We start from the raw sequence: 14824 nt of genomic DNA on the forward strand, positions 1-14824 counted from the left end.
GTGAGGGAGGTGCTTGGGGAAGGGCCGGGATCCACAGGAGACACGTGGGGAAACAACGTGGGCTGGGGTGTGGAAGCGGGAAGGTGTCAGGGTATGTGGGACTGATGATTCTGGGTGCCTTCCCAGGGATGCCTAAGCCTCAGGTGACATGGCGGAAAGGCCCATCCTCAGAGCCCCTGCATGACCGGCCAGGTGTGACAGTGCTGGAAGAAGGGGCCCTGTTCCTGGCCTCCGTCTCACCCACTGACAGTGGAGAGTATGAGTGCCAGGCCACCAATGAGGCGGGCTCTGCATCCAGGAGAGCCAAGCTGGTTGTCTATGGTGAGTAAGGCCCCAGAACTGGGGACCGGGTGATGAGGGCAGTGGGACCTGGAGACTGGCCTGCACCACCTCCCATGGCCCAGTCCCAATGGTGTGCCCAAGTGTGGCAGTGCCAGCCCTCCAGGGCCTGAAGGTTCACTGCAGGGATGCCTGCACCCAGGTGCCTAGCAACGGGGATGGCTCAGGAATGTTGGAAGAGGAGCAGGTTGCACCAGGTGCCCCCCTTTTCCAGAAAGATCCCAGGTTGACAATATATAAGGAAGCACCTGGGACCCCACAAATGGTTTTTAAGGGGTCTAATAGGTGAATCCAGGCTAAAATGAGCACCAAAAGTTGGAGGAGTCCCAAAGCCCACCTCTGGGGTTCAGGGTAGGAAGCACAGCCCCTTGCCTTAACACAGAGACGTTGGTGTTGGGGGGTGCCCTACTTGCCGATGGGAAGATATTATGAACGTTGAGTCAGATTTAATGGCTCCCAATGGGCCACCTTCCACTCCCCTGTGACCTCGCCCCGGCTCACCATCTGATACGTTGCCTGGAGAGTTTATTGCAAAGACATCCCCAAGCTCCCCCTTCAGAGGCTCTGACTCAGGGGGCCCAGGATGGGCCACTCTCCCCCAGTGATCATGGTGACATCCTGGTGTGAGAGCTGGATGGATGCAGCCTCTGAGAGTGCAGTATGGCAACTGGGCATGCCAAGGGCTGTGCTGTGTCCAGGCGAGGCTGCTGCAGCCTCTTGTTTGACTATTCCCAGGTCTGCAGGCTCGCCATAGCCGGCCAGAGCAGTGCCAGGGTGGTCGAGGGCAGGTAGACATCCTGGGACCCTGTGATGGGCAGAACGGCAGCCCAGAGACTCTGGGGGAGGGGAGAGGTGGCCCAGACGGGGTCCAGGTGGCTGTGGCTCTTTGGGCTGGCAGCTCCTCTGCTTCTCCTTGCTCCCAAGTACCCCCCAGCATCCGAGAGGAGGGGCGCAAGGCCAACGTGTCGGGCATGGTCGGGCAGTCCCTGACGCTGGAGTGTGATGCCAGTGGCTTCCCAACTCCTGAGATCATGTGGCTCAAGGATGGGCAGACGGTGGGTGTCCCCCTGGGGCAAACGGGCTGTGGGGTGGGATTTTATAGGGGAAGGGCCTTCGGGATGGGTGTTCCAGTGGTGCCAAGTTGTGGTGGTGGACTGTGACAGGTGTCTTAGGATGGCAGGGAGTGGGATTGGGGCAGTGGAGGGCTGTGGTCCCATGATGAAGCCTGGGAGGCTGCATGGAGGAGAGGGCAGCCTGCTGCTCTGGAAGTCAGAGGCTGTGTATTCTGCTCACCAACCAGCTGTGGGACCCTGGGCCAGTCGCTTGTCCTCCCTGGGCCTCAGTGTCCTCATCACTGAAGCGGTAGCTCACTGGCTGCCTCTGATCTCATGCACCCAGATCCCTGAGCTTGGCAGTCGCCGTCTCCTGGATGGGGCCCGAACCCTCCACTTTCCCACCCTCCGGGAGGGTGATTCGGGCCTCTACACCTGCTGGGCAGAGAACCAGGCTGGGAAAGCCCAGAGGGACTTTGCTCTCCTTGTGCTCAGTAAGTGCGCCCTGAGCCTCCGCAGCTCCCCCTGGGCCTGGGTCCTACCCTCCCTGCTCCTTTAGGAGGGGGACCTTGCAAGGGCTGTTTGGGGGGCAGTGGAAGGCTGGAGCCCCTTCCCCCTTTGCTCATGCATGTTTGACCTATTTGTAGTTACTACCTTCTGTGTGCTGGGCCTGTGCTGAGAGCAGGGGACAGGAGGGGATGGACACCATCATCCTTGTCATGGTGGTGGGGCATTAGACAGTCACAGCATTAGCAGGTAATTACCATGGTGTTAGTGCTGCAAAAGAGTAGTACAGGCTGCTAAGAGAGCACAGAGCAGGGTCCAGGCAGCCAGGGGGGAGATTGCATATGCAAAGGTCCTGCAGTAGGAAATTGCTTCACCCCCTACCCCTTCTCGCCCCTTAGTCCCACCTTCTGTGCTCGGAGCTGGGGCCGCTCAGGAGGTGCTAGGACTGGCTGGCGACGAGGTGGAGCTGGAGTGCCGGACCTCCGGGGTCCCCAGGCCCCAGGTGGAGTGGACCAAGGACAGGCAGTGAGTGCCCCCCACCCCGGCAGATAGTGTGAGTGTTGTGCCCAGGCAGGAGCAAGGTGGATGGGGGGACTATGGAGAAGGTGGACTCTGTGTGGGAACCTTCCCAGCACCCAGGCACAGCTGTGCCACCCATTAGCAGGGCATCGTGGGCGCCTCCCACCCACCCCTGAGAAACCCCTGGCCTGGTAAGCTTTTCCTCATGCTTGACGAGCCCCATCATTGACTCTTCCTTTTCTTTCTCTTCCTTTTTATGAATACTATTCCATCTTATGGATATACCATATTTTGTTTACCCATTCACCCATGACTCAACATCTGGGTTGTTTCGGCCTTTTAGTTATTATAGACAGTTCAGCCTTCCTTTTTACAAGCATTTCCTTTATGTATTTGTTTTTTAAATTTTTATTAATAAAACCAATCAACATACAATATGAACATTCTTTTTTTTTCCCATCACGTAGTTGTATATTCATCATCATGATCATTTCTTAGAACATTTGCATCATTTCAGGGAAGGAAATAAAAAGAAAACAGAAAAAAAATTCATACATACCATACCCCTCACCCCCCCTTTCATTGATCACTAGCCTTTCAATCTACTAAGTTTATTTAACATTTGTTCCCCCTATTATTTATTTATTTTTAATCCATATGTTTCACTCATCTGTCCATAAAGTAGATAAAAGAAACATCAGACATAAAGTTTTCACAGTCACACAGTCACATTGCGAGAGCTATATCATTATACAGTCATCTTCAAGAAACATGGCTACTGGAACACAGCTCTGCATGCATTTCCTTCATTAATAAAGCAGTTGTGCAATAGTTGGACATGGCCATCCAAACGTGGATACGGGCCTCCTGTGTGCCAGGATCAGTGCTGGAGCAGGAACACTGAGCAGAACCCTCCCTTTTCTTCCCTCCTGGAGCTCAGAGCCCCTGGGCGGAGACAGATCCCAGTAAGCAATAAGCTTCTGTATGTGTGCTCTAGGACTGGGGGTGGGGGACAGCTGGAGGTAGGGATGGCTAGCAGTGGGCTCATCCTCATTATGCAGAGGAGGAAACTGAGGCACAGAAAAGTTAGGTATGCTGCCCACGGCCACCCAAGTAGTTGGTGGTAGAGGCAGGATTTGCACCCTGTGTCTGGCTACATGGCCCATGTTTTTGCCCCTCATGCTGTTTGAAGGTCTATAGGGTGAGATGGAACTTGTACTCCAAGTGGGTCTGGGAGAGGATAAAGACTTCTCCAGGTGGGACTTGGAGAGGATAAAGGCACTGTAGGTGGGGGGACGGCCTGGGTAGAGTGTAGAGGCGGAAGTGTGCCCTCATGATTGGGGGCTGTGAGAGGTAAGGTGGGGAACCCATGCGAGCTGCACAATCTAGGGCAGGGTCTTAACCTCTCAGTTTTCTCATCTGTGTAATGGGGCTGGTCCCCTGCTCACCACGAGGCTGAGGGGGTCTGGCCCCTGGGATGTGCTCCCGTGGCTGAACAGCCTCACTGTGCCCCCTACCCACCCCGCTCCCCTCCCCAGAGATCACAGAGGAGAGGGGACAGAGCAACCTTGGTCTGTGAACAGAGTTCATTTGGCAGGCAGGGTTTATTTTTAGGAACAGCTTTATACAACATAGAATTCATCCTTTGTATAGGTCCACTTCACGAATTTTTAGTAAACTTTAAATAGAGTCGTGCCACCCTCACTGCATCTTAATTTTGTAGCATTTCTGTCACTCTCAAAAGTTCCCTTGTGACAATTTGCAGCCGTTCCCGGCTACTGTCCTAGCCCCAGCACCCACTGAGCTGCTTTCTGTTCTACAGATTCAGCTGGGGGGTTAGGACCTGCTAGGTTTAGGCCCAGGCCTGGGATTAGAGTGAGGCACTTAGGACACAGCACTTAAGGAGGCCCTCATTCTGAGGGGCATCCGAGTTCAGGGTTGGCATTTGCACAAGCTGAGGGCAAGTGCCTCCTTCAATGTTACATCTAAAGTGCCTCTCTATCCTCACCCTGTCAGTCCTGACCCTGTTGAGGCCCACAGGTGCGCCCGCGTCTCTGTGTTACCCCACCTTGGCCATGGAAGACAGCAGAGTTTGCATCCTTACCCAGATTTTCTGGGGCTCCTACTGCAGGCTCCTCTCTGTGCAGCTTGCCCTTGCCAGGGCCCTGGTCTCACAGGTGGCTTTCTCTTGGCCACCTCTCCCCCCCCACAGGCCTGTCCTTCCAGGAGACCCTCGCCTCCAGCTCCGGGAGGACGGCCAAGTTCTCAGAATCGCCAGCAGTCACCTGGGGGACGAGGGGCGGTACCAGTGTGTGGCCTTCAGCCCAGCCGGCCAGCAGGCCCAGGACTTCCAGCTCAGAATCCACTGTGAGCCCCGGCCCCTCCCCGGCCCCACTCCGGGCTGCTGCCAAAGCTTCCCGCCCACCCAGCTGCCTGCTGCCTTGGAGGGAGGATGAGTGCAGAAACGGAGGCCCTGGGTGGGGAGGGGGAAGCCCCCCCCCAAGAAAACCAGGGGTGAAGGGATGTAGGGGAATCCAGCTCATTTCCTGAAGCACAGTCATTCCCCTCCCAGCATCACAAAGTTTTCTATTTCTGAACTACCTGGTATGATTGTTTCTTTACTTTGTCTTTAAATCGTCACTCTTTTCCACTCTGAAGAGGAAAGAGTATGTATTATCTCAACTGTAAGTGGAAAACCAAGACACCACTTGACGCAATGCAAGGTAGTAAACTATAAAAAATGCATCTGAAAGAGCCATGTCAGAAATTCTTACCGTGTGAGCTGTCTGCAGAGGGCTTGAGCCTCCATCTGCTCCTCCTTTGCTAAAAAAAGAGTAGGAAGTGCTAGAAAGGTTAGGAGCAGCAGCATCAAACCGAGCCTTTTTGCGTGTCATAACCTGGGTGGGAGGAGACTTGGAAAGGGCACAGCTTTTCCGTAATGAGGTTCAGTGTTATTTCATGCAGTGCCCATACGCCACCTAAACTCGTCTTGGGTACCAGTGGTGTGTGACCTGCTCTTGGGAGAACTCTGATCTAGACTAGCCCCTCATTTTACAGATGGGGAGACTGAGGCCCAGAGAGGGGAAGTGATCTACCCCGGGGCCTTACAGTGAGTTAGATGAAGAGTGGGGTCGACAGCCAGAACCTTGACCACCCCCACCCTCACCCCCCTCCCCTTAACGCACGTGTCGCAATGACTGGGTATGCTTCCCGCGTCAGCATGTCCCTGAGCTGGCTGCTCCCCTGCTCTGCCCATCCCCCGCAGCTTCCTAACCTGGGGCAGAAGCCCTGTGACGTGTGCCGGTGCTTTCTGCCCACTGGCACGTGCATGGGAGGACGCCAGCTGCCTCGGGAGGCTCCCTGTGACCGTGCCTCGTTTCCTTCTCAGCACCTCCCTCCATCTGGGGTGCCAACGAGACGGGCGAGATGGCCATCATGGAGGGCCACCCGGTGCGGTTCCTGTGTGAGGCGCGGGGAGTGCCCGCTCCTGACATCATCTGGTTCAAGGACGGGGCCCCGCTCCCCACCAGCGCCAAGGCTGTCTATGTCAGGGGCGGCCGGCAGCTGCAGCTGGGGGAGGCCCAGAGCTCGGATGCTGGCGTCTACACCTGCAAAGCCAGCAACCCTGTAGGAGCAGCAGAGAAGACCACCAGGTTGGAGGTTTATGGTGAGTGGGCCTGAGGTTGTGCCAGCAAGCGATGGTTAGGGTGACCCACGGAAGGGACTGTGGACTGTGATGGCCTCCTTGGGTCACCAAGGTCAGTGAGGGGTGGCCACTTTGAGTGCCCAGAGGTAGACAGGGTAATGGAACCATAGAGTCACTGAGGGAGAAGGGCGACCTTAGACAGCATATCCCATTGCCCTCACACAGGCGAGGAAACGAGACTGGAAGGGGCTTGTCTCCGAGCCCACAGAAGACTCTGGAATCCAGGGTCTCATGCATTCATGGTTTGGGTCTTTTTCACCAACCCATGCCAGACCCCCAGGACCACTACAAATAATTAAGTGCTTTAATTACGCACCTACTATGAGATAGACCCTGTGGGGCAGTTTAGAGCACTAGCTCATTTGATCTACTCTGATGTGGCAGAGGAACTTGGAAACTGTCTCCCTGCTGACAGATGAGTCCAGGGAGGCTCCGAGGGTGAAATGGCTTGCCCGGGGTCACTGAGTGTGACTCCAGATTGCTGGTGTTCTCAGCACAGCCCCAACTCTGAGGGGTTTGGCCTCAGAGCCAAACTTGGATGGGGTCTGAGAGGGGCCCCAGGTGCAGATTGAAAGGGCAGAATGCAGATCGGAGAGGGTCATCCTGGCCCCTTGCTGTGAGTCAGCTCTGGAACTCTAAAGATGCAAAGTGCTTGACCCCTGGAGCTCCAGGACTCCAAAGGGAACATGGCTGTGTGGGACCCAAGGGGAGCCTCTGTGGATGGGCCCAGCTGCTGGCCCAGGGGCTCTTACTTTGGGATCTGAGAACCCCACGGAAATTGAATAAAAAAATGCATGTGTGTCCTTTCATCAGATTTTCAAAGGGGCTTGTGATCCAGACGAGGTTAAGAAACAAACACAGTCTCTTTATTACCCTGTGTACCCTGATAATAGGTCCATCAGCTCAGCAGCTTGAGAGGCCCCTGTGCAAGGGAAAGAGGGAAATTTCTCCCCTCACTTGACTATGGGGGCTCCAAGCTAGAGTTGGGTGGACACAGCTAAAATCCTGTCCTTTCCCACCATCAAGGTCTGAGTTAGGAGCCCCAGTAGACCAGGCATTCTGGGTTTGGGTTCAGTCCAGTTAGTGCTTCCTCAGACTGGGGAGGGGACTTTTAGGAGCATTGGCTCTGGTCTTGGACACTGGGGAGCCCATCGCATTGAGATCAGCAGATGTCAGGACTTACAATGTGCAGGAATGGGAGACACACACACTGACAAGCCACTGTTCTGCTCACAAAGAGTTCGCAGCGGTAGAAGTGGGGATGGAGAAAGGACGCAGACAGTGTCAGGCAGATGGCAAGCAGTGCCCCGAGAGTGCCACCAAGGGGCAAAGGAGAGAGAGCTTGCTTCCAACCCGGAGCCCCCGGGTAGGCTTCCTGGAGGAGGTGATATCTGAACAGGCGCTTTCAGCTAGTGGAGGTGAGGGAGGGAAGCATTTCACATGGAGGGGGCTCCGCGAGGGGCTCATTTCAGGCTGGGTGGGCACTGGCTTCTGGGCTGAGAGCAGGCTCGTGTCTGAGCTCTGGGCCCTGAGCAGCCCTGGGCCTCTTCCCTAGTCCCGCCCACCATCGAGGGTGCTGGTGGAGGACCGCATGTGGTGAAAGCCGTGGCCGGGAGGCCCTTGGAGCTGGAGTGTGTGGCCAGAGGCCGCCCACCCCCCACCCTTACCTGGCACCACGAGGGACTGCCCGTGGCAGAAAGCAATGGGACGCGCCTGGAGGCGGGAGGCAGCGTGCTGAGGCTGCAGAGCCCGGCGGGGGCATCCGGTGGCTTGTATGGCTGCGTGGCCCGCAGCCCTGCGGGGGAGGCGGTGCTGCAGTACTCCGTGGACATGCAGGGTGAGCCGCTCCCCTGGGGCCAAGGGGTGGGCTTCTCCCAGAGCCACCCAGGCTTCTGGACCCTTCCTGCCAGCATGAATTGGACACCTACTGTGTTCTTGTCCCTCATAGTCCCCAGGGGATATGGAGAGTGAAGAAGTAACGAGTCTCCACCCCTGCCCCTCTCCCTTGTGTGAGACAGATGGGGAAGCTGGGGGTGGCAGGGCTGGGTCCAGAGACCTGGAATCAAGGGTCCCTGCTCCTGCCCAGGACTTTGTGCCAGGCCACCCAAGACAGAGGATGCCTTTACTACCTTTCCAGAGGTACCCCGGTCAATGGAATGGCCTTTTATTGAGAAGTTATTAAGGCCCGAAACTGGCTTGTGGGAGCTAGCCCCATTAGACATTTATCAAGCATATATTCTGTGCCTAGAAAAAGCAGGGCTCCCAGAAGACAGGACCCCTGCCCTTGGGGAGCCCTCAGGTCTGGTGGGGAGACAGACATTAAATCAGTAGGCCCGAGCCAGTGGGGGAGCCAGAGGGGGAGCCAGAGGGGACCCCTAACCAGCCTAGGGGGTAACCCCGAAAGGCCTCCTGGAGGAAGAAACATTTATGAGGAGCTGGGGCCTTCCTCTGAGGGCAGTGGGGACTTGGGAGGGCTTCAGTCTCGAATTTGATTGACTCCAAACCCACAATGGTGGGTCCTGTCTGCAGTGCCCCCCCAGCTTCTAGTTGCCGAAGGCTTGGGCCACGTGAACGCCATTGTGGGCCAGCCCCTGGACCTTCCCTGCCAGGCCTCGGGCTCCCCGATGCCTACTGTCCGGTGTGTATGGGATAAGGGAGGTCAGGGCTAGGGGTGGAGGGCAGAGTGCATGCTTTGGAGGCAGGTGGGGAAGGGAGAAGCTCCCCCGTTCCCAAGAGTATGAAAGAGATGGTGATGGGAGGTGGGGGAAGCTGGGAGGCCACCTGGCTTGTCCTGTCCGGCCTCAGGCTAACCCATCCCCCACCCACGCCCCTCAGGTGGCTGCAGAATGGTCGCCCGGCTGAGGAGCTAGCGGGGGTACACGTGTCCTCACAGGGGACCACCTTGCACATCGACCACGTGGAGCTGGGCCATGCAGGCCTTTTTGCCTGCCAGGCCACCAACGAGGCGGGCACTGCCGGGGCTGAAGTGGAGGTGTCTGTGCATGGTGAGCAGGAACCTGTGGTTGGGGCCGTGGGCCACCTGAGATGCAGAGATGAGGCAGGACCCAATCTGTGACCTAGGCAGGCCAATGGATTGCTTCTCTGGATGGCATTTCTGGGCTGAACTTCCCAGTTCCCCAAATTGAAGGTGGATGGTATGAGAGGTTAGCCGAGGCCACTCATCACACTCGCCACCTGTCCTCATCTAACCCATAGGCCCTTGCTCTGCTCTCCAGCCTCCTCTCTCACCCCTTGCTCTCTTAGTGCTAACCATGTTGAACTTCTTAGAATTCCTTGAACACATCGGTGCTCAGTCTCACCTCCAAATCTTGCATTGTGCTGTTTCATCTGCTTGGAACATTCTCCCTCTATCTCTTTGTTGCCTAGCTCCTCACTCTTGTTCAGGTCTGTGATAAAAACATCCCTTCCTCCAGGAAGTCTTCCTTGATTGCACTATATTTCTAATCTACATGGCCTAGTCTTTCATGGCCATGGACCTCCACCCACTCTGTAGGGATTTTTACTTAACTGTCCATCTCTATTGCCCAGCTCTCTGAGCTCTGAAAAGGCAGCCCAGTGGCTGCTTTTCTCTGCTGTGTCCCTGTACCTTCCAAACGTACAGTTTGGAAGACAGAGTAGATGTCCGAAGTACATTAGGAATGGATGGATGGATAAGAGAATTTTTCAAGAAAAAGACATACTCTGCCGGCTCCTAGTTTGGGGCTCTTTCCACTAAGTCAGGTGTCTGGGGAGGGGGTGGGGATAGTCCTTGGCCAGTCCTTGGCCCAGCCCTGCAAGACCACCTCTTCACTCCCCTCCTCAGGCATCAAAAGTTACTGGATGCCCACTGCACCTCTACTAACCCTAACCCATGCCCACCCACCTCTTCCTCTGACCAGAGCTCCCATCAGTCATCATTGTTGGGGATGAGAACATCACAGTCCCTTTCCTGCAACCCGTGACCCTACAATGCATAGGGGTTGGGGTGCCTACCCCGAACATCCGCTGGTGGAAGGATGGGGTGGCCCTGGCAGCCTCAGGGGGTAGCCTGCAGGTACGTACATGGGCCCCAAGGCTGGGGGGCAGCTGGGCACAGGGGGAGGGGCTGCTTCTTAAGGGTCCTAGAGACCCTAAGGGGGACCCCAGCAGCCTGAGGGTAGGACGGATACAATATCCACTCAGCCTGGGGAGGCCAGTAGATCCTGGGGTAGTGGGCCTGAGGAAGAAAGGGGGCCCTCAGCCTATTCCACGTCTCAGGAGCTAGAACCGCCAGAAGTGAGAATATGGGGTGAGAGGGGAGCATGCCCAACAGTCAGAGGCACCTGAGAACCCTGAGTGCTTGACTCTTAACTCTACCCCCTGAGTCCAAACCTGTCCCCATGCCTCCTTTGTCCTGTCCCTGGGCATCAGCAGCAGTCTGACTGCTGGCCACATTCCACCCTGTGCTTTGACTGCCCTCCTATCAGGGCTCGAGGGTTCCCCCATTCTCCCTTCTCCATGGTGCACACTCTGCCCTCCCCCTCCCCCCCCATGGTGCACACTCTGCCCTCCCCTTCCCCCTCCCCCATGGTGCACACTCTGCCCTCCCCCTCCCCTTCCCCCATGGTGCACACTCTGCCCTCCCCCTCCCCCTCCAGATTGAGAAGGTGGACCTGAGGGACGAAGGCGTCTACACTTGTGTGGCCTTTAACCTGGCTGGGGAGAGCAAGAGGGATGTGATGCTAAAGGTTTTGGGTGAGGACCTGGAAGCAGGTGGGGACCAGAGCCTGGGATGATAGGGAATCCTTTGAGGGCCCTTGGGCTGGGGTGGGTGGTCAGGGCAGGGGAGCAGATTTTTAAATTATCGTTGTGCCCTTAATTTTAGAAGAAGTAGAAAGTCATAAAATTGAACCATAAACTCTTGCTTTGTGGCCCCTTCAGTTGTTTCTTATGGGGTTTTTGTTTTTGGTCCTTGTCCTTGTTCTTATATACCTTTGCTCTTTGTATTCATTTTGTTATTTGTGTCCTTGCATGTGTGGCAAATATTGACACTTTTTGCTTTCCGTAAGACTTCTTCTCTGGTTGTACTGCACATCAGCAGTTCCTTGGGGTGGGGATGGGAGGCACTGCGGTGGTTCTCCTGTGATGATTGTAAAGGTTGTAGCCAATTGCTCTTTGTTCCTGGGCTTGGTTCCAGGAGTGGGGTGCTTCTGTCGGAGCAAGCAAGACTGATTGGGGAGACTGGTGAGAGGTAGCAGGAACTGCTGGGATTTGAACTGTCCGGAGCCCACCCCTAGCCTGGCCAGATTTCTCCTTGTCTCCCTCTAGTGCCCCCCAACATTGAGCCGGGCTCAGTCAACAGGGCAGTGCTGGAGAATGCCTCGGTGGCCTTGGAGTGCCTGGCTTCAGGCGTGCCCCCTCCTGGTAAGACGGCTCCTCTTGACTCAAAGTCCCCTCCAGATGCCCTGATTCCCCACCTGAGGAGGCCATCAAGGGCCCCAGGCCCCAGAGTATAAGGAGAGGAATCAGCAGGCCCTCCTCATTTCTCCTATTTCCTACTCTCCCTTCTCAACAGCTATTTATCCAAAGCCCATTATGTGCAAGTCACTGGACCCAGGACCCAGAGCTGTTGGGCTAGAGTCCAAAGCCCCTGCAGTGCTTTGGCTTAGAGTTTGCAACTTCACAGGGCTGCCCCGGGGCTGAGGTTGGGGATCTGACCCTCTGAGTCACCATCCTTCTGGGTCTCTTCTCTAGACCAGCAGTTGAGGAAGCTTGGAACTAGGCCTGGGGCACCAGGCATACAGGATAGGTTTGGGCTTATCATGGCCCAGGATGGGGAGACCATCTCCTGTCCCCCATCTGAACCAGGTGTGGGGCAAATACCAGTCCACCCTGCTTTGCCTGGGGTAGGTGACCCTCAGAAAAATTTGTCCCCTTCTTTGGGGGAGCCCTGTTGGGTTCTGGGATGGGACCCTGGCAAGTTGAAAAGAAATTGAAGATACAAGGTCCCACTCCCGAGTTTTGAGGCTGCTTTCTTGGGGTAGACCATGAAAGCTCTTCTTGGTGAGATGGTCTCCTGGCTAGGGGAGAAGGGGGGTGGTTTTGCTTTTCCTTGTTCCTTTAAGGCCCCATCCACCACCCCCACTTCCTCTCTGCTCTTGACCCTGTCTCAGGTAATAATGCCCTGCTCAACTGTCTCCCCCTCTTTTCCTGGAGAGCTCTGGCTTTGAGAGCCTGGAATAAAATCACACCACGTGACTACCCTGGAAGCCTCTCCTGAATGCCCATTACAAGTTGGTCCTGAAGGGCTTGCAGGACCCTTCACATCTCTCTGTCTTTTCTTCCCCAGATGTCTCCTGGTTCAAGGGTCACCAGCCTGTCTCTGCCCAGGCAGGAGTGACTGTGTCATCTGATGGGAGAGTTCTCAGTATTGAACGAGCCCAGCCTTCTGATGCTGGGAGTTACCGCTGTGTGGCATCCAATATGGTGGGCAGCACAGAGCTGTGGTTTGGCCTAAGGGTCAATGGTGAGCTGCCTTGTGACTGAAGGGATCCTTGTCCAAAAAGTTGGCTTTCCATCCATTTGTCTAAATATCAGTCCATCAGTCTACCCATCCATCCATCCATCCATTCATCCACCCATCATCCTTCCCTCCTTCCATCATCCAACCATCCATCTACCCATCTAACCATCTATCTATCCACCCATCCACCCACCCATCTATCCATTCAACCATCCATTTGTCTATATCCATCTTCCATCCCAACACGGTGATTGAGTACTTACTGCGGAATAGACCCCGTGGCTGCAGTTCTGAATCCTGGACAGGACAGACCTAGAGCTTTCAGTCCAGTGGAGGATACAGTAATTATATAATTAATTATCATTTCATGGCAGCTGTGATAAGACCTAGGAAGTCTAGGTCCAGGCTTCTCTAAGTAGTTGGGGCACTGACTAATCTGAGGACCCAGAGAGGCGTCCTCCAGACCTGGGTGCTTAAATAGAGACCTCCCTTACAGCCTGAAGGAGACCTGGGGCTTACAAAACAAGGCCAGGAGTGGTCAGGGAAGGCCTGGTGGCCAGATAGGGGCTACGGGGAGAGGTTGGGTTGTCATCCTAAGAAAGTTTGTAGCTGGGCAGGCGACTGGGACTCTGGGCATTAGGGTTTGTGCCTCCCAGATAAAACTGAATCTCTTGACCGTTCCCACTCAGTAGGCACTGCCTGTGAGATAGCTTTTCATCTGATACCTCTGAGATGGGTGCCCTCAGCCCCTGGTCACCAGACCCCACCCCTATGATAAGTGACCTCACGCTGACCAGAATGAGTTCAAGCACTACTTCTGTCACTTCCCAACTGGATGACTTTGGGCAGGTGACATTCCCTCTCTAAGCCTCAGTTTCCCATGTGAAAAGCCTCATGGTGTGGTTGAAAAGACGAGATAAGCAGCCTTAAGAAGTGTGGATAGGGGTGCCCATATCGGGGAATGGCCATCCCTGGGCTCTTGTCTGTGGCCGTGCATTCCGTGTGGGTGCTCGGACAGGGGCAGAACCAGGCTGGAGCCTCTCCTCCAATGGGTGCCAGGCAGGGTCCTGCCCACTTTGCCCCTGGTAGGGCTCAGCTCATGCCCTGCGTTGCCCTGTCCTACAGTGCCTCCGCGCGTCACGCTGCTGTCCAGACCGCCAGGCCCCGTGCTGCTGAACGCCCCGGTTCGGCTGACCTGTAACGCCACCGGAGCCCCCACCCCCACGCTGATATGGCTGAAGGATGGGAACCCTGTGTCTGCTGCAGGGACCCCTGGCCTCCAGGTCAGTCGGGCTGGGGGGCCCTGGCTCACCTCCCTCGTGCCTCCTGTAGGTGCAGGGAGCAAATTTCAGGCCCCCAGGAGCTTAGTCATGAGGGAGAAGCACTGATAACCCAGAAGCCTGGGCTGGAAGGAGGCAGGAGGGGCTGCTTGCGAGGCAGGCTGACACGGAGAGCTGGGCTGCGAGAAGAAACCGTAGTGTCTGCCTCAAATGCGAGCCACGTAGATCTTTTAAAAGTATGCAGCAGTCACTTAAAAAAAAAAGAAAAGAAAGCAAGTGAAACCAATTTCAATATGTTTTATTTAATCCAATATATCCAAAATATCCTTTCATTATGCAATCAATATAAAAAATTATTAATGAGACATTTTACATTCTTCTTTTTGCACTAAGGCTTTGAACTCTGTTGTGGATTTTGCACTGGGGCCAGTCTCATTTCGGGCTGGCTTATTTGAAGGACTCAGTAACCATGCGTGGCCAGTAGCCTCTGTGATCGAGCAGGCTCCAGGGAACTCTTTAGGAGGCCGTCTGATTGCCCCCACTGGCTGCACAAGCTCCCAGTTTCTCTGCATCTTGGGGCTCTCTCAGGGTCTGGGGCAGCTGGTGACCATGTGGGTGCTGCCCCCGGAGAGATGTAACAGCGGGATGTCCTGCTAATGCAGACTTCCTTCTGGGGACAGGTCTTCCCTGGCGGCCGGGTCCTCACCCTGACCAGTGCCCGGGCCTCTGACTCTGGCAGCTACTCCTGTGTGGCCGTGAATGCGGTGGGCGAGGACCGTAAGGACGTCGTCCTCCAAGTCCACGGTGAGTTGAGGTTCGGAGAAGGGAGGTTGGATATGGAGGCACTGGGCCACCAAGGGCCCCTCTGACTGTGATGGCCTGATGCTGGCTGCCTTCACCTGGGGTCAGATGGAGCCCC

At 55.6% G+C, this 14824-nt stretch overlaps 1 protein-coding gene across 1 annotated transcript in view; it reads left to right on the forward strand.

The window, feature by feature from the left end:
• Positions 1-14824, forward strand: part of HMCN2 (hemicentin 2) — a 149043-nt gene that overhangs the window by 70914 nt on the left and 63305 nt on the right. The window contains exons 26-40 of the mRNA XM_077128152.1: positions 127-321; positions 1264-1394; positions 1738-1885; positions 2297-2423; positions 4630-4784; positions 5806-6084; positions 7679-7960; positions 8653-8761; positions 8959-9128; positions 10023-10177; positions 10761-10875; positions 11431-11526; positions 12452-12628; positions 13751-13908; positions 14586-14709. Coding sequence (XP_076984267.1) covers positions 127-321; positions 1264-1394; positions 1738-1885; positions 2297-2423; positions 4630-4784; positions 5806-6084; positions 7679-7960; positions 8653-8761; positions 8959-9128; positions 10023-10177; positions 10761-10875; positions 11431-11526; positions 12452-12628; positions 13751-13908; positions 14586-14709 — 2421 coding nt within the window. The remainder of the gene's footprint in view (positions 1-126; positions 322-1263; positions 1395-1737; positions 1886-2296; positions 2424-4629; positions 4785-5805; positions 6085-7678; positions 7961-8652; positions 8762-8958; positions 9129-10022; positions 10178-10760; positions 10876-11430; positions 11527-12451; positions 12629-13750; positions 13909-14585; positions 14710-14824) is intronic.

This window comes from Tamandua tetradactyla, chromosome 2 (assembly GCF_023851605.1).
Source record: "Tamandua tetradactyla isolate mTamTet1 chromosome 2, mTamTet1.pri, whole genome shotgun sequence".
NCBI classification, from domain to species: Eukaryota; Metazoa; Chordata; class Mammalia; order Pilosa; family Myrmecophagidae; genus Tamandua; species Tamandua tetradactyla.